A 19,119-nucleotide genomic window follows, 5' to 3' on the forward strand; every position below is an offset into this window, starting at 1 on the left:
GTGCGCGCATGTGTGTGTATGCAGTGTTGAGTAAAATCTCCTCTCTCTCCAGATCACCGTGTCAGAATATGATGACCAAAGAAAGGACATCAGCACCATGTATAACCGTATCACCCTCAGGCAGCTACAGCGCATCGCTCCAAGTGTGAGTGCTGCATGCACACACACACACACACACACACACACACACACACACACACACACACACATACAGCACATAAAAATACACATCATTTAAAACCTAGTGTGTGTGCACATGCATCTCGGGTAGAAGCAGACGTGATGGATTAAGATTTGAACTCCAACTGAGCATTTTAAGTAGTGTGGCGAGTGTGTGAGCGCACAAGGGGAAGGTGTGTGTGTGTTTGAGGATAGAGGGAGTGGTGAAGCGCTACACACACACACGCGCACACACAGAGTGGCCTAAGTGACTCACAAAAGCTGTCCGCGCTGCAGGGGTAGAAAGGGAGGTAGAGGGATGGAACAAAAGAGGGGAGGAGGAAAAGAAGAAAATGAGGAGACGTTGGGGGGTATTGGAAATGATGGAGGAAGGGGAGAGGAGAGGGAAAGACGCTAGAGACACAAGCAGGGAGGAGAAGGTGGGGGCTCTCTTCTGAAGCAGCAGGAACACTGACAGAGAATTCTCAAGATGTTTCATGGTCGAGGGAGGGATGGATGGGGAAGGGAGGGAAGGAGGAGAAATGGATCTGGGCTGTGTTCTGAGAGGCAGAGAGAGTTCGAGTTTTAGTTTCTCGGCCAAGAAAACGACACACAAGGAAACAGACAGCGTGAACGTGAGTGGGAATAAAAAGGAGTGTGGGAGACCCTTGAAAGAAAAACGCGAGGCATGGACTGGGGCAGATTAGAGGATAGAGATTGAAGCAGGAAAACTGAATGCTGTTAAATTACTTTATTACCACGCTGCTGTTTACTTGATTTAACTTGGAGTTGGAGTCCAAATGGGGTAAAATGTTTGAGCTCTGTCACTCAAAATTTAAATTCACTGTAAGAATCTAGTTACAATGACAAGGATGCTGGCACGCAAGTACCTAGCCACCAAAAGTATACCATTTCCAAAAGGTAAAGAAATTCCTAAAAATTAAATGGTTAAATTTACAGTAGGATAGATCTCTGTTGAAGATTTAAGGCAGCTTGTCCCAATATTTTCATCTTTTGTTACCCTTTAAGCAAAATTGATCTTTTGTTGAATTTTTTAAGCCTGGGCAGGTAAAACGACTGTGAGACATATCGGCCCAGTCGACATGATAAAATGTTGGCAGTTTCACACATCTGCAAAGCACTGATACATTCAAATTTGTACGTGTCATAGGCCTATGCACCATGTTGACATTTCAGTGCACAGTGGACACACTAGTTAAAATTGGAAATTGAACCTAAAGAAACATAAAGTTGCAACTTAAGAGATGTAAAGTTTCAACATATGCCTGGTTTGCAGAAACGTACATTTTCTCGCAATTGGGTTGGAAATATTGGGGTCCCAGTCCCCCTAATTAACATGTAGGGCCTAAAAATCTAATTAAAAACATTAAACACATTATTTTCTCTATATCTATAAAGATAAGATCTATGCAGAAAATGCAACTAAAAGTGAACAGACAGCTAAGTTAATCTACCAGGCATGGATACTGCCGCTAAAACCGTTGGTTCTACACGCTTGGAAGGTGAGGATGAGTGGAGTACTACTGCAAGAAGACACCAAATCCTATACACTGGTTCTTTAACCATCTTCAGTCTTTTGAGTGTTCACAAAAGTTATCTTTTGACAACAGGGATCATGCCTTTGCTTGATTCTGTTTGTATCATATTGTTTCAGTATTTTTTACTCCCGCTGCTGCTGTGCGCCTCTGTAACCTGGCATTGTTATATTGCCTGCTGTCAGCAGCAAGCTCTGAGCCTTTTTATGCATCAGGTCAAGGTCTATTATGGATCAGGTCTTGAACTACAGAAAGACCTGATTGTGATCAGGTCTCAGTAAGGCGTTGTACTGAACCCCTTAAATTCAGTACACCAGGTTGTTTCTGGTACTGAACATTTGAAAGACTCTAGCATGAAGTAGCCTGTGTTTAATTGGGGGTTGGACTGGATTGGATCTAGTAGCAGACACAGCTCTAATTTGATTGTCAAAGCGAATGTCACACACTGGTCCCTCATTTAACTATTCAAAATAATAATAACAATAATGATAAAATTAATAATAAAACTAGTGAAACATCTGAAAAAAGCCCCAGTAGCTGTAAGGTGATCTTGGGAAGGATGTGAGTTTGGATTCAACTTCTTTTGGAAGGGGGAAATGAATCACTCTTTATGACTCTCACACTGTATCACTCCTCCGCTCCATAGCTTCACTGGAAACGCTTGCTGGACAGAATCTTCCACGACAACTTCTCAGAGGACGAAGAGATCGTGGTGCTCGCCACTGATTACATACAGAAAGTCTCTGACATCATCAAGACCACTTCAAAGAGGTAAGGAAGGGTGAAAACGGGTGACTGGGTGGGGGATGGAGGGATTTGAAAGGGTAGAGCGGGGAGAAGGACGAGGGCGCTGAGGTGTATGGAAAATCGATGAAATTAGACGCAGGAATTTTTTGAGACGGTACTTTTTGAGCATGAGTAAGCGCTTTTGTTTGAAGTTGTTTTGTGTGTGTGTGCATTGCCTTTGGATAAGGGATGTCAGTATAGTTTGGGCTACTACGCAGTGTCATGAGGTGTATAGATTGGTTTTTGAGTGGCGCTGTGCATGTATTTGTGTGTGTATTTGTGCATGTTTGTGTGTGTGGTGAGTCACTCCTGGGTGAACTTCCAGCTCTGCTGCAGCTGATTATTATTGATCTACACCTACACTTTTCTACCACCTGCAGAGTCAGACAGACGCACATGGACGGACAGACACACACACACACACATACACACACAAGAACGCACTTTCTTTCCCCTTCCTCTTCTTGACAGACTCCAGGGGAGGCCTTAGAGGGCTGCTGTACGTCAGGGTGTGTGTCACAGAAACTGACAGCTCGCCAATAGTCACTGTGCTCTACACACAAATACACAACAGCAGTCAGCCCTTATGCATGGCTGACTGGCCAGATGACTGGCTGGCGGGTGGATTACTCGCTTGTCATTTATGTCTGAGACTGGATATATGTCTGTCTGTCTGTCCGTCCGTCCGTCCATCCGTCTGTCTGTCTAGCAGCATAACCTATTCAGACATTTTGGGAATTTCATAACTCACTGGCTCATGACAGAGCTGAAACAGTGTACCAGAACAGTCCTCACAACAGCAAATCTCCTCCAGTTTGTTAACCTGGACCCAAGTGCCTGGACAGCCACCTGTCCTTCAACCCTTCGATGGGGCTTTTCCACTACCACTTTTAGCCGTGCCGGGGAGATTAATGCCATGCTGATTTGCATTTCCATTCCCACTTTCATTGCGAATGGTGAATCCAGAATGGTGTCAAAGTGCGCCCACCCCACCCCTTCTCCTCAACCAAGCGTGTGTTGTGATACTCAACTCATATCTGGGGGGCTAGAGAGAAAGATTTATATAAGTAACGTACAGTAGGTATGTTTGTGACCGAAGTAACAGAAGCAACATAGTGATTTATCCCAAACCATGATGATTTAACCTAATCAAGTACTTTTCTAGCCCAAACCTGTTGAGAAATAGAGATGCAAATCCCTGCCATGCTGGGCTGACACGCTAAGTCGAACCAAGTCATGCAAAGCCAGCACATGTATGAAAAAGCCCCAGAGGTTGACCAGTCAATGCCCCAGTGCTCAGGACAGAATCAGAAAGACTGTGGCATATCCAGCAGTTAAACCAAACTTTTTGTAAAAGAGTGTTGCATACAGCTGTCTGAAGGAAGGTGTCCTGCCTACAAAAAAGAACAGGATTAGAGCAAAGCTGTGCTTGGATGTGGGTTTACCAGCCATCCTCCATGCACAACAAAGCACCGGTGTGCCACTTACATATTGTATAACAGCATCTACGGTAAATGTCCATTGTCTGAATGTCCACTGGGATCATGCAGAATGGCTTCCTGCCCCCTGTTTTAACCCAATTCATGGCCTCATTTTTCACTCTTTTTTCTTTCTCCATTTACATATTTATAGGAGACAAATAAATGTTATTCTTCACTTGAAATTTTGTATTTTCTACTGCTTACTTTTATCAGCTACAACAAAAGATAGGATCTTTCTTTCTGCAGTGATTTAGCTCAGCTCACATCAGTGTAAACATCTCTTCCATACCAAATTTTCTCCTCTCTGATTTGGGTTTTTTGTGCTCCCATTTTCCTTATCTCCTTTATCTGCTCTCCTGCTGCTCACCCCTCTTTGTGAAATGTACTTTTTAATCAAAACACTCCAACGTGCAAACTCATTGAGTTGGGGTCATATCATTAAGGGATTCATAATCCTCTTTGTAATAGTACAGCTACCCTCACCACAGTCACATCCATTAGCCCGGGTTCACTTCTCCTCAGGTCGCATGCTCTGTCTCTTCCCTTGTTGTTTACCAATCTTCTCTTTGAGTTGTCCGTCCATCCATCCCCCCTGATGGCTTTAGTAATAGATTTTACACTAAGTTTCAATCATCCTCTCTCCCTGTCTTTTTTCCCCCTCCACCTGTGTCCATCTGACATCCTGTCTTCTCTCCATTTTATCACATGTTCCCTCAGTCTCAACATATCTTTAACCTTTAGGTTAAAAAACAGTTTCAAGTTTCAAAGGGCATCTGGCATCACCTTTAGAGCTCTGACTGGACATGACACTTCGTCATCATGATGCTCTTGTTGCTCTGAGCAGAGCATGTGAGTTGAGCAGAGCATGAGCAAGCAGGTAGCGTGGGAGTGGGAGGAATTTGGATGGAGCATAGAGCGTCTTTTTTGAGAAGCTGGAGCGTCACCAGAGATACTACCCCTTACAGGAAAGAGTTTACAGGTCTTTATTTTCCAGATTATCTCAGCTCCTTCTGAGCTGTACTTTTTCCTCTTTCTCTTGTTGTCTCTCTCTGCACCTTGCACTCCATGCAGTGACTGAACACTGTGTACGGCGATCATATCATCAGGTCAAAAGCAGGCGGAGGATGGATGGTCTACAGTTCTGAGGGACTATTGCTGCCATGCATTGTATTCTCTCTGATTTACCCATACAGTACTTAATTTTTCTGCCTTCGTGCCTGTGATAGCTGATCATGTTTTCGGGTTGTCAGTCCTTACTGTACGTACCATTCTTGTGAATGTGATATCTCAGAAATGTCTTAAGGGAATTTCTTCAAATTGGGACAAAATCTCTGGTCTAATAAGATAAAAAAGACATTTTACATACAAAATGTCAAAGGTCAACTTCACTGTGACATCATAGTGTTCTGCAAAAAAAGTTCTGGCCATTATTCAACAGCTTAGGAACAGCAACTTGACTGGTGCGCAGAGGCAGACAAAAGAGTACCTGCATCTTGTGAAAAGTGTAGGTGTGCAAGAAAAAGTCACTGTACACCAAAGAGTAAAAGGTAGCCGTGCCAATACTGCATGCTGCTAAGTACCAGTCCACTTCAAGTACTGCTTATAGTGAAGAGAAGAAGAAATGTAATTAATAATAAATTTAAAAAAAGATGTTATTTACATATGACTGAGATGCTCAGAAGACTGTGGGTCAAAATTGGATCCACCCATTCCCATAATGGTACCCCCTGGCCCCACATGCTTTATATTATGTCATATTCGTCCAAGTATATAATACATTAACATTGGTAGAGAACACTCTCCCTTTAAAAAAACATAATTTTGATTCACTATCATAATTTGGGCTTCATACCTCCTAATGCTAACTTTAATTCCTGGTGGGAATGGGTTTCTATACATTGACAGTGGGAGGCAGCACTTTAAACTTTTAAGACTTTTTTTTTTTTTTTTTTTTTACCTTTTTAACAGTTTCTTTCCTTCATTTTCATCCTCTCTTCACCAAACTCTCTCCTCTTCAGTCCCCTGCTCCCAAGCTCTCCATCTGTCTCCCTCTCCACCCTCGTAGCATCTTTCCTTCTCAACTATGCATAACCCTCTTCCCCCATTTCTGCCTCAATCCCCGAGCACCACTCTCCCTTCTCTCCATCTGCATCTCCTCTATTGTTTTCTATCCATCTCTTCGTCTGTTGCTTCTCTACCTCCTTTCATCCTCCTCCACACCTGTTCCATTCTCTCACTCTTTTTCATCCCATCATTTTTTCTCTTTTTAATCTCTTTTCTTCCTCGCTTTCTCATTCTCATCTTCCTCCCACCTCCAGTCCGTCTCCAGGTTCTGTCTCCCAGGTTCTTTATCCGGGGTTTAAACAAAGGTTGGCATTGCAGGTTCACACACGCACACGCACACACACACACACATATACTTGGGGTGTCGCTCATTAGCAAAGCTATAAGAACTGTGTTAAAAATGCCCCGGTTCCTCACATCAAGGGGTCTCTCCACCGGTGCCTGTTATTCGTGAGTCGCACAGCTTGTTGCAACACCCATACACACAAACACCATGAAACTGAAGTCTGCACTCACATTGGGATACGGGGAGTTTGAACCTGACTGAGCAAAATCCTGCAGGAAAAAAATATCGTTTTTTTACTCTTTTTTGGGGGGGGGAAATGCCTGTATGCTTACTCTTCCTAGTAATTCATATCCTTTTCAGTATCAGTAACAATATCCAAAACAAATTGCTGTTTTTTATAGCATTGTTTCCATTTATGAGACAGTGCTAACAAAGAATATGATCAAAGTAATATGACAAGACTAAGAATCTACAGCAATGTTAGAGACTCTGTACAGGCTCTGCTTTGGTACAGCGATACAGGGAAAAGCCAGCCAGGGAGAACATTTCCACTCGTATTCCAATACTACGGTTGTATATTAAACTGGGCCTATAATAACGTATAAGGAAGCATATAGTGCCATGTATAAACAAATCGGCAGAATTTGCAGCATGTCAGGCCTGAATGTACAATATATTGTTTTGAAACTTGGGATAGTAAGACTGATAACTGGCCAATGTGTTTCAATAAAACCTAGTTGGCTAACTAGTTTGCCATTACGGATGTTGTTGTTTTTTTGGCCTTTTCCATAACTTGATTAGATAACAGGGTAACAGGAAATGGGATGATGGAGAGAGGGGAGATCACATGCAGCAAAGGGCTACAGGTCGCACTGCAGCACGGACACAGCCTCTGCACATGGGGTGCTCGCTCTACTAACTGAGCTACCGGGGCAGGCCACTCTTTTCTCTTGTTTTTGGCAATTTTGTATTATGATTCATATTAATGTGTACTTTCAGACACATTTAAACTTTTGAAAAGAAAATCTAAATATTATCAAACATCATTATCGTCGTTCTTAGTTGTTGTTCTTAGTCCTAGGCTGCTTGTCTCTGTCTGTTTTATTAATACGTGATATTATTTTTATGTCTATATGTGTTATATGCCTCCAAAGCCTAAGCAGGGACAAGGACTGTGCCTACATGTATTGTCCCTGTCAAATAAACCGAAAATACATAAATAAACAATAATTTGGTCCCCCAAAGTGGACCAAAGTCATTAGGATTCACCTGCTGGGGACCATGAGAATCTGTTCAAATTGTCATCTCTAGAACTATAATGCCCAAATATCATAAAATAAAATGACATACAGAAATACCGACTAAATAACGTAATGGCAACCAAGGGAAGTGAACTCATATTTGACAGTTTTGTCCAAGGTCCAATTTCCTTAAATCCACCATCTGTCTGCTCCATAAGCACAGCTTGAACTTTTGGCCAATTTCTTTTCTTGATGTGGGATATGAAGAGTTGTTCTTTCTCATAGTACCAGTGCACGAGCTTGATAAAACAAGCATGGTTAACAAAGCCACATGATTGCCCAGTCACTCATCCAGCTGAGCAAAGCATGCAGTCATCATGAAATGCCCTGAAAACAGAGAATGCCAGAGAGTTGCATGTCTATGTTCGTATAAATCTCCTGCACATCTGACCACACAGAGAGTATGAGCCCTGCTGTAAACACACACACACACACACACACACACACACACACACACACACACACACACACACACAGACAAAGAGAGTGCCATTGTTTGGCTTCGTGCAGAGGGAGTCAGGGGTTGTGGCAGAGGTGTTTGCCCATATCATTGTCCAGCAGAGCAGATGGTGAGGTTTGCTTCCTCTCAAGGCCACTAATGGACCACAGAAACTCTTTTGTACTCTTTCATACTCTGCAGGATTCTGACACTCGCTCAACACAAACACAGACTGACACACACATATACTGTCCAAGGGCACACATGAAGATATAACACAGTTGAAGAGGCCGCAACAAACTGACACTTGTATCAATGCAAAAAACAGAGGAGGAAAGCCTGGGTTCTTGTTAAAATGGAGCAATGGTGTGAAGTTTTACTCGAAGAGGTGAAAAGGTGACAGACAAGAGAAAAGCAGAGCTGCTCCGCTTCATCTGTCTGTGTTTCAGGATGACAGGGCGCATGATTAAAAATGAATGCACCATCCCTCCATCTACTGTCCTGCTTTCCTTCTTTTGACTTCCTTCATTTTTTGTCTCCTGTCGTCCCTCGTCTTCCTCACACCTTCCGTTTCATACTTTCTTCCACCCCTTGTTTTCTTTGTGGCGACTGTCTTCCACCAGTTTTTATCTCCCTTCCTGTTAAAATCCCAGGTCTTCATCCTTCTTCCTCCTCCTTTTCTTTTACTAGCCGTCATTCTCCGTGCAAGGATCATTTCTTTTCTCCCCCTCTCTTCTTCGTTCACAGTGATTTAAGGTTGCTATTGACAACTCCAGCTATCAATCTAAATCCCTCCATCCATTTCTCAATCCCCCCATCTGTGAGAATAAACACTCTCCACCGTTATAGGCATCTATTGACCAAGTCCTTCTCTTCATTGTTCTGTCTATCCACCCATCCAATGTTCGCACAATGATGGCTTTCCCTTTAGACAAGTCGACTGACAAGAACAGTGACTCCTCCATCTACTCATCCTCCATCCATCTTTCTTTTATTCTTTCTCCCTCCTTACTCTAGTGTGTGCGTGTGTGTGTGTGTGCGGTCCCCACACACTGCAATGACTGCAGCCAATCCCATTAGCCAGATGAGCAGGCCTCAATGAAGGGGAAAGCATAATGACAAAACCAGCGTCTCTCTCAAACACTCCCCCCTTGCCACTAGTCTCTTTTTTCCCTCCATCTCTCAGTCGTGTGTGAATTGGGTGTGTGTTATTTTTACTGAGTGTTTGAGCTGCGCAATTTGAAGGCTAGCAGGAGAGTCCATCATTTCATGCTTGTTTATTCAGGTGTGTTTCAGCGTAAAATACAATGTGTGTTCACGAGTAATCCGAAGAAGTGAAACAGTCGCAGCTGGGGTTTCTCTTCCTGCCGGAGCCACTGCTTTTCAAAATGTACACTCAGGTAGTTGTAAAGCATTTTCACATGAAGCCTGTCGCCAAATGGTGGATTTCATGGCGCTGTAGCTTGCAGCAGTGGAGGTTTGATTCCCAGCAGGGTCTTCTGAGCTGAAAATATATGCAGTCATGCTACAGTAAGGTGCTTTGGATAAAAGTCTTCCCCAATAAATGCGATTCGATGTTTGTAGTTTGCAGTTTGAAAGCTTGTGCGCGTAGTTTTACTGTGTCATTGTCCCATTATTCCACCTTCAATTTATCATTTAACAGATAAAATTATTAAACTCCAGTTTCCAGGTTATTGCAAGTTTGTAAAAAGAGGAGTCCCTCCCTCCTTCATTACCTGCAGGGTCATTACCTGTGGTAATGTGTTGATGAAGTGCACAGGGACAGTGTCTTTTCATCTCCGTAACTAGCGCCATTAAAATCCATTCAGCTAATGATCCTTCACTCAGTCCTTCGGTGATTAAGACCTACTGCTTGATCTGTACAGCACTCTCACCGACGGTCCCTCTGCTTTCATTTAGCACCGCTGTGATTCCATCACGGCACTAAGCACACACTGGCATATACAGTGCACGAAATCGTGTAGGGGACAGTGGGGGGATTTGAGTCTGTAAGGGATTTTCACTGGAAGAAACAAACAAAGACAAACTAATCATTTGTTGCGTCTTTTTTAGAGTCCATGTTAGTCACCATGTGATGCAAAGTTTGGGTCCCATGTGTAGGGAAACATGCCTAATGCTCTCATGTGGACCTTTGACCTGCTGAGGCCCTGTTGTTTTTTCATTATTAACACTTTCCATCTGTATGAGGACGTTATCAGGATGGAGACGCCGGGATGTCTCCCCGTGTCATCTCTTAGGAGGGAGAACAACACTCTCTCTCATAAAACCACCAGAGGGAATCAGTTTGAATTAATTTACGATGGTAATCCCCTGTACGAACTCTTTTTGACCTAACAAACAGGGACATTCCTTTCACACAGGTCAAACGAAGGAAACATATGAAGCTACTTCTCCTTTAAAACCTCAACCAAAGGAACCGGGATTGTTTGTGATAAAATTGTTTGTGATATAATGTCTTTCTAATTGTAATTAGGTAACACGTCTGATGGACCGATCGTGCTATCTGTCCCTCGAACGTGTTCTTCTTCTCCCTACTTTCCAATACACACACTAGAGAAAAGGACGGTGGAAAACCCCCTTTCTCTACCTCCTCTCTTTGAAGAGATTAACGACACATCTGGCTCAGTCTTATCTTTGGTACATTCCAAACAAATGGTCAGAGTTTCCTCTAGACTTCAGAAGCATTTCTAATTAACCGTTAAATCAGAGTCTCACCTGTTTAATTCTTACAATTTGAAATCCAGTAAAATAAGCTCATCAAACTGAACCAATTCCTAAGTTTCTGTGATGAACATGGACTGAGATCCTGCTTAATGCTCACTGGTGTCTGGTGTTTGGTGGAGTCACAGTGCCATCTAGTGGTAAGTTATGGTTAACTGGATTAGACTGTCGGAGATCTTTTTAGTTTTCTAACGTGTTTATAAACTACAATGTAAAAGTCTGTAAAATGTTTTTCTTCACAAGCCTTAAGCTAACACTAGAAGGAACATGTATAAGCGACCAGTTTCATCAGTCCTACGTTGTTTTCAAGTGTATTCTTATGTTCTGATCCAGTGTTGATTTCATTTAAGTGTTCAATGATTTTAATCAGATCATATTGTCTTATTGTTTCACAAAAGTCCATCTACTTTTGCCATGGTAAAGTTCTGAGAAAGGCTAAGCGCGATTTCGAAGCGTTAACTTGATAGTTGGAATTAATCAAGTTTAAAGGTGTGGAATTAAAACATCCACACTAGGAGTGTGGTCGGTACGCCCCTTTTTCTCCGCCTTTGTCGGAACTATTAAAGCCAAGGGACAGAGCTCCCTCGCTCTCTTTCTCTTCTTTGCTAAATTTTTCAACACTTTACTTTGCTTCTTTTGTAACAAGCTCCTAGGTATAAAAATCTCCGTACAATCGACCACGTGCGATAATCTTTAAGAGCTTTTATTTTTGTTAGACGTTAATAGAAGTAAGTTCCGTCCTTGCTATTTTTGTTAAGTATCACTATTTTATTCAGTGGAACAGAATTCAGTTTAATTATTCTTGTATTGAGAAACAACTGAGGAAACGCCAGGCCAGCGTCATCCTTTCGTTATCCTCGTCAGGAAAGTTAAATATCAGTAGAATTAGAGTTAAAAGTCGCCACTCAGAGTGTGAAGATAAACAACAGTCTTTTTTAAGACTAAAACGCCAAGCAAAACGCGCAGTGTCACTGCCTGTTTCAAGGACTTTGTGCCAAGCTGAAGTTAAGCTGCCCTCTACGCTCACGAGCGGTACCATCCCGCTGGGCAGCGAACCGGACCATCCTCTGCTGAACGCTGGACCAGCTGATCTCTCTCCGACACCTGGACGAGAGAGAGCCGCCTGCTGTGAGGTCGAACCGGACCATCCTCTGCTGAGCGCTGGATCAGCTGATCTCTCTCCGACACCTGGACGAGAGAAAGCCGCCTGCTGTGAAGTCGGATCGACCGCATCTTCCCTCAGTCTTCGGGACCCGCAGCTACCGCGAGCCAGCAATCCCTCAGACGAAATCCGGCAGAAAGATCGAAGCGAAAGGCTTCTCCACTCTTCAGACAAAGTAGGCTAAGCATCTTGCACACGTTTCACTAAACGTTCATGAGTTGGTGTTCTTTTAATTCCTAATTCATAATAATCTTTTCACAAGACAAGTCCGGTTAGGGTCTCGTTAGTATCAAAATTACTCTCGTAACATTTGAATGCTGCCCAGACTCACGACTTTACCATCGCTCATCCATCTTAAATAATCCTGTCACTTTAACCATATAGTCTTCACATTTCTGTTTGTTTTATTGTTGTCTGAATCATCATTTCATTTATTCACCTTGATTTATTTAGTAAATAAACATATTTAACCGTACGTCGTTGTCTGTGCTTACTTGCTTTGATGTGGAGAATCGAGGAAACTGTATAAAGAAGTCACTAATTCAGCTATGAGACTAACTAAATTGATTTAAATTGATACAAGTTAACCTTGTTTAGTCGGATTTGATTAATTACCTCCGGATTATTCAAATAGACAAAACATCGGAGGTGGTGCCCCATTAACGAGTGTTTTATTAATCTTCAGTGATTAATACCTTGCCTTTAATACAGTGTATCTCCTACATTTAATATGGTGCCGTCCGCGTGAGGCTACTTATAACCACGGTTCTCTGCATTAAATTAAGTGTACAGACAAACATCGGTTTTGTAGATCAAATCCCAAGCTGTTTAACGTTGTTTAGCTGTCCACTGGATGATTAATGCGATACTTAACATTATATTCTTGACTGCATAATACCTTGAATTGTGTGTGAGCATAAAACTCCGCGGAGCTGTGTGCTGCTTAATATGAGATTAATGTGTACGGATGCTGCGTGAGCACCAGATCCGTGAGTGATAAATTTCAACATCGCTGCATGTTGGAATGAATGGAGACAGATTCTGCGCTGTAATACCAGATCTGTGAGTTAAAAGTTGTCAGCGCCGCCGTGCGTTAATGTTTCAAGAACAAATCCTGTGTTGAATCAGGGCTGTGAGTTATTTACATGCATAAGTGTCGCGTACACTTCTAAAGTTAACCGGTTTGATGAATACTTCGCTGCTGCGCTGCGCCAGAGCATAGTTTCATCCTGAGAAAGTTCGTATTTGCTGCGATGTTCCAGAAATATTTGTAACTTGATCAGACCCTCGTGTTTTCTGATTTAGATTAGCTACCTGAACAGGAAACAACTGTGTAAACAGTGAGAGGTTGTTTTGGTACTACTCCTGTAGTATCAAGATTGGTTGCTGTGGCAACAATCCGATCAGAGACAGTATATTTGGCTGTGTAAAAGAGGGAAGATAACCTCTATCAGCTAAAATTGTAGCTAACATTGAATGCAATGCTGGTTGCTGGTTGAGTGTTTCCTGATGTGCTGAAAACTGTCTGTAATAAGAAATCAATGCGCCCAGTCTCTGCTGTTGTGTGAAAAGTGAACTGAACTGCTGCAAATTCACAGTTGAAGAGAAGTGAGCTCTTCAGAGCCCAAACCCCACTGAGCTTAATTCTGTTAAGACAAGGGGGGTATATCAGTGGGCGGAGTTAAAAGTCCCCCCTCTGATCCCTCTTCCTCTAGCCTGTTAAAAGTCTAAATTTGTAACAGCGCCCTCTAGTGCTTGACTCTATTAAAACCTCTGAATTTGTAACAGCGCCCTCTAGTGCTCGACTCTATTAAAACCTCTAAATTTGTAACAGCGCCCTCTAGTGCTCGACTCTATTAAAACCTCTAAATTTGTAATAGCGCCCTCTAGTGCTCGACTCTACTAAAGACTTTTATTTTTATGATAGCTTCCTCCAATGATCATTCAGGTAAAGATTAAGTTTGTAACAATACACCTGTTTGCTGATTCTGTTAACAACGAATACGTCTAAATAGCACACTCTGCTGGCTAACTTGGTTTACTGAATTTGGTCCCTCAGCTTTAATAGACTATCACTACATATAGGTACTTGCTAAATGGTACGATTGTAAACTTGTGATACTACAATAACTACTATAGTGGATTAAAGTGTCTCATCATTCAGGTTAAATCAAATTAATTAATTTGTAAACTACATTTGATAACTTTAACCAGATTTGAAATTAATCCAAATTCAATTGATTTTCTTTTTTTTTAAGGTTACTTTTGAATTCGATTTTGATATGCTACAACGCATGCTAGTCAAGGAAGTAAGCCATTAACTACACTCCGAGTAGCCTTACAGTGAGGTCAAATACTTTAACCTTTGTTGTTAACACATCAGCTTTCAGATTCTTTAAAATCCAAACGCTTGCTTGTTTTGAATTTCACAGGTTTAAGTCAATCAGAGCGAAACCTACCTCTAATTGAAGACAATTAGAATTTAAAGCCCAAATAAAATAAAATAAACAAAGCAAATAAATTTAAGATTTAAATTTTTCAAAACAAACTAAAACAATGGCAGAGTCCGAAAATTTGGACGACATAAATCTAGGGAATCCCTTAGACGATCTAGATCTAGCAATATCTGATCTCACCAGAGAGTCGCTACCAAAATATGCAGATGAAATCCAGAAGACCGACCCTAGTGAGTTACATGACGTGATGTCCGCATTAGTAGCCCAGTCCATGACCGAAGAAATGAAAGGAAAAGCCAAGGAGAAAATGCTAGGGATGATAGTTATCGTGATGTCTGCCCAACAAAAGCGTAGTAACCAATTGCTAAATAACGCTTTAACTGAAATGAAGGCCAGAAAAAACGAAAACAAAACTCTTAAAAAGCAACTTGGGGAAACAAAGGAGTCCTTAGCCAAAGTAGAGGAAGCCCTAACTAGTGCAACAGACTACAGCAGACGACTGGAGTCTGAAGTTAACACACAAGAGGATGAACAAACTAAACTGCAGGAAGAAAACTCAGAGCTAAAACAGACCATAAAAAGCCAAGAGCTAGAGCTAGATAAAACAGAATATGAACTTGAAGAAGTGACTAAACAGCTTAAAAATGCTAACAGAGACCTTGAAGAAGCACTCAAGGAAAATAAGGATCTAAACCTTAAGCTTAAAGTCTGGGACAAGGCCAGAGAAAAAGACAGGGAGCATCTCCAAGACATGCAACAGGCACTAATAAAAGCCAGGGACCAAGCCAGTAAATCCGACTTCGAACGGAGGGAGAAAGAGACAGAACTTGACGACGTTAAGAGGGAATTAGAGCATTCTTTTGAGTATAGTTCATTCCCAAAAGCGCCTGCAGATGCAAGCTCCCTTGAGGAAAGGAAAGAGAGTAGATCCCAAAAAGACACTCAATTAGGCATATCCTCGTCGCGAGCTATATCGCCCACAGATCCTGCTGTCCGCATTCGGACTGAAAGGGGCCTGTATGACCGAATTAAAAGGTCTTCCTCTCCTCAACCTGCCCCTCGTTCAAGCGCGCACCATTCAAAGGCCCCCTCCGACAGGGACCTAGATAAAATGGCTCGAAACATAACCCGTTTCGATCCCAAGCCTGGTGGCACTCACGACACTAGTGCTTACTTGAAAGACATAGAGTTTTATCTGAGGAGATTCCCAGACGCCTCTGTCGATGACAAAATCTATCTAATTAGAGTAACCTCTAATCAGAGAGTCAGCAAATTCATCGAGCGACAACCTCGCCGAATCAAAGAGAGCTATGAGGCCCTCAGTAAGGCATTAACGGATGAGTTTAAAAGCTACACACCAAAAACAGGCCTAACTGCTGCGTTAGCTGTCAAACAGGGGAGGCAAGAATCCCCTCAGGAGTACTACGAGAGGCTCCATGAAGCCTACTTCGGGCCCAGGAACGACACAGAGATGGAGGAAGAGTTACATTTCAAGTCGCTGTTTGTACAAAACCTCCATCCCACGACTAGTCACCACCTTGGTGTCATGGCATGTCCAGAAACCCTCACTAGCCAACAACTACGCGAACTAGCCACAAAAGGTTTTTCTAAACAAAGACAAACCGTAGGCAAGTCCACAGAGACAAATATCTTGAGCGTTTCTACTAAAACACCGCCGTTGGAGTTGGAAGGAGCTTCAAGTGCCAAACCGCTCCATCCGGCCAAATCCTCCTCCAAACGTGACCCTCCTCCAAAGGATCAGAAGAAGACCCCACCTAACCGACCTGAGTCAGGTCGAAGGTACTCGCAAACGTCACGGTATGACAAAGGTCAGTACCAACCACGATTTGGAGCAAAGCATCACTCTTCTGACTTCCGCCGAAACAAGTTCCGACCAAACCAATGGGAAAATCGTCAAAATCATTATGGTAAGGAACGAGACCGACGTGGGTCTCAAAGCTATTCCTCTAGGAACAGGCAACACGAAAACACTTCTGATGAGGAAACCACAAGGAAAAACACCAGCGGTGAGTCAAATAAGCCCGGTATGAGCAAAGAAGACCTTGACGCCATTAAACAAATAATTGAACGCATGCAACAGGAGGACAAGGAGAAAGCTAAACTCTTCTCAGTAGCTGCTCGTTTGACAGCCCTTGAGAAGCCAACACCTTCCCCTCCAGTAACCTCAACCAACCAACCCAACGTGGTTGTGGAAGAAGAATGGTGTTCGGGCCTAACTGAACCAGAACAGGCACTGCCTCAGAACCAAAGACCAATGATTCGGAACGATGTATCCGAACAATGTGTAGAGCCAGCCTCTAGCGCAATCCTTGTGGTTCAGTTGGATTCAAACGAGACTTTCCCCAATGAAGGCCCGCCAATCTTTCAAATCGAACCGCCGTTTCAACATTTCTTGGGCAATCTTAAAGAAAAGGGGGTCGCTCGCAAGTTCTACCTTTCTGCCACTCTTGAAAATGAGCTTGAACATGAAGCACTTCTTGACACAGGTGCAGATGTGACTCTCATGTCGCCAAGGCTTTTCAACAAACTACGAGCAATGGCCAACCACTCCAACAGGAACTTGAAGCTGCAACGTTGCTCACTTGAAGTCCAACCCTACTCGCCCACTGGCACTACATTGACAACCAGAGCAGTGATCAACTTCACTATTGGACCGATGAACTTCGTCCACCCCGTGTATGTGTCTTCCTTTGATTCAATCCCTCTTCTCATCGGTAAAGATCTTCTCAACCGATTTGAGCCACTGATTGACTTTAAACGCTTGAAGATCTGGGCACAGGTCCGCAATCCTCTTCCCATAGATCTTCCTCGAAACACTGAAGCCCAATGCTATGCACTTGAGACCGATGTCTTGGCACCCGATGCCATTCCCGGTCAACCACGTTCAACCGACATGTATGGAGAGCCAGATACCAACCAAGAGACCCTGCCAACGTTGATATGGCCTCGAAAAGAAGCTTTGACTCAACGAGACAACTTCTTATGCTCATTGACTGACTCCCCCATGACCCATGAGTTCTGCCCACAGATCATAAGCGGTGTCAAACTTGAAGACACCCACTTTGACGATGTGGTCTTGGCCCTCTGGGCCGACAAGTCGGCCATCAGCCGAGAGTTGTACGAGTCATTGTCACAAAGAGACTCAAAGATTCAGATCACGAAGAAACATTTCCGTTTTCCTTCAGACCCCGTGCCGCAATCAACATGGACCGCTGACGGTGTTTGCACCTTGAGGATGCAATGGAACAAAAGGAACGTGACTCATCTCTTTCTGGTCATTCCCGATCTGCCACATCAGGTCTATGTCGGCAGTGACGTGCTGACAAGGCTAGACGTTCAGGTGGACATGATCAATAACATCTTGTGGTCACTGATAAGAACCCAGGATGAGAACATCACATATGACCCTGAAAACATGAAGTCGGGACAAACTATCCCAGAAGCCTGCCAGGTAATCAATGAACGTCACTTGATTGTACCAGCCAAAACCAGAAACGTGGCCATACACATGAACGTAAAACCCGGCCAACGTCCCAACCATTCACAAGCGTTCTTTCAACCCTCTCCTTTGTTCTTCGAACTGGGATTATCTCTTGAAGCGACACCCTTGTTGAATCTGCGCTCCAGATCAGTTCATCTGCTGGTGCATAACAAAACCACCGAAGACATACTGATCCCGAAGTCTACTTCATTAGGTTGGATAATCAGCACCAAGTTTCATGACTTCGAGCTGAGAATCCCAGTGATAGGGCCAATGCCTCCCGCTCTACTCCACAACTACCGGGATGGAGATATAGTGTACACTAAACCCGCAAGAGCTATCGCTCTATTCCCATGCTTGAAACTCCCTGAAGACACTATCTGTCGAATCGACCTTGCCAACCACGAAGAAATGGTTATACAAACGATCGACACTTTGTCCTTTGACTCGTCGCCGAGATCTACCTCCGAGTCACCCTTGAACGTCAGGAAGGCGCCCTCAATGAGCCCACTTGACATTAAAGAGGAATCAGATGCAGCATTCACAGCTCAAGTAGAACAAGTGATAAAACAGGCTGACGCCTTAAACAATGAAATGGAACGTGAAAAACTTCGCAATGTCCTTTGTAAATACAAGACATCTTTCGCGAAAGACTCTCTTGACTGTGGTTTGACCACAATTCACTCGGTGCGCATTCCAACCCCTCATGATGCACCCCCAACCTATGTGCGACAATACAAAATCCCACTGGCATCCTATGAACCTGTGCAGGAGATCATAGATGACCTACTGGATAAAGGTATTGTCCGACCGTGCAATAGCACCTACTCAGCACCTCTCTGGCCAGTGCTGAAACCAAATGGAAAGTGGAGACTGACCATTGACTACCGTAAACTCAACCAACAAGTTCCCCTATCCAGATGGCCCATGACCCAACTGGGACAAGAGCTCCCTAAAGTCAGGGACGCTAAGTACTTCTCCTCCATGGACATAGCATCAGGGTTTTGGACCTTGCCAGTACATGCCGAGGATCAGCACAAATTAGCCTTTACCTTCGCGAACAGGCAATACACTTTCACCAGGTGCCCATTCGGTTATGCCAATTCACCGGCCGAATTCAACATCTTCTTGAACAAAGCATGTCCAGACGCCCTCGATCGAGGTACTTTGATATATGTCGACGAC

The 19,119-nt window shown here is 43.3% G+C and overlaps 1 protein-coding gene across 2 annotated transcripts in view; it reads left to right on the forward strand.

Annotated features, from left to right (window-relative positions):
* The window catches only part of ecel1 (endothelin converting enzyme-like 1), a 68,400-nt gene that overhangs the window by 12,893 nt on the left and 36,388 nt on the right, over window positions 1-19,119 (forward strand). For both annotated transcript variants that reach the window (XM_084351621.1, XM_084351622.1), the window contains exons 5-6: window positions 53-145; window positions 2,362-2,486. In XM_084351621.1, coding sequence (XP_084207747.1) covers window positions 53-145; window positions 2,362-2,486 — 218 coding nt within the window. The remainder of the gene's footprint in view (window positions 1-52; window positions 146-2,361; window positions 2,487-19,119) is intronic.

This window comes from Pagrus pagrus (assembly GCF_965226575.1).
Source record: "Pagrus pagrus genome assembly, chromosome: 4".
NCBI lineage: Eukaryota > Metazoa > Chordata > Actinopteri > Spariformes > Sparidae > Pagrus > Pagrus pagrus.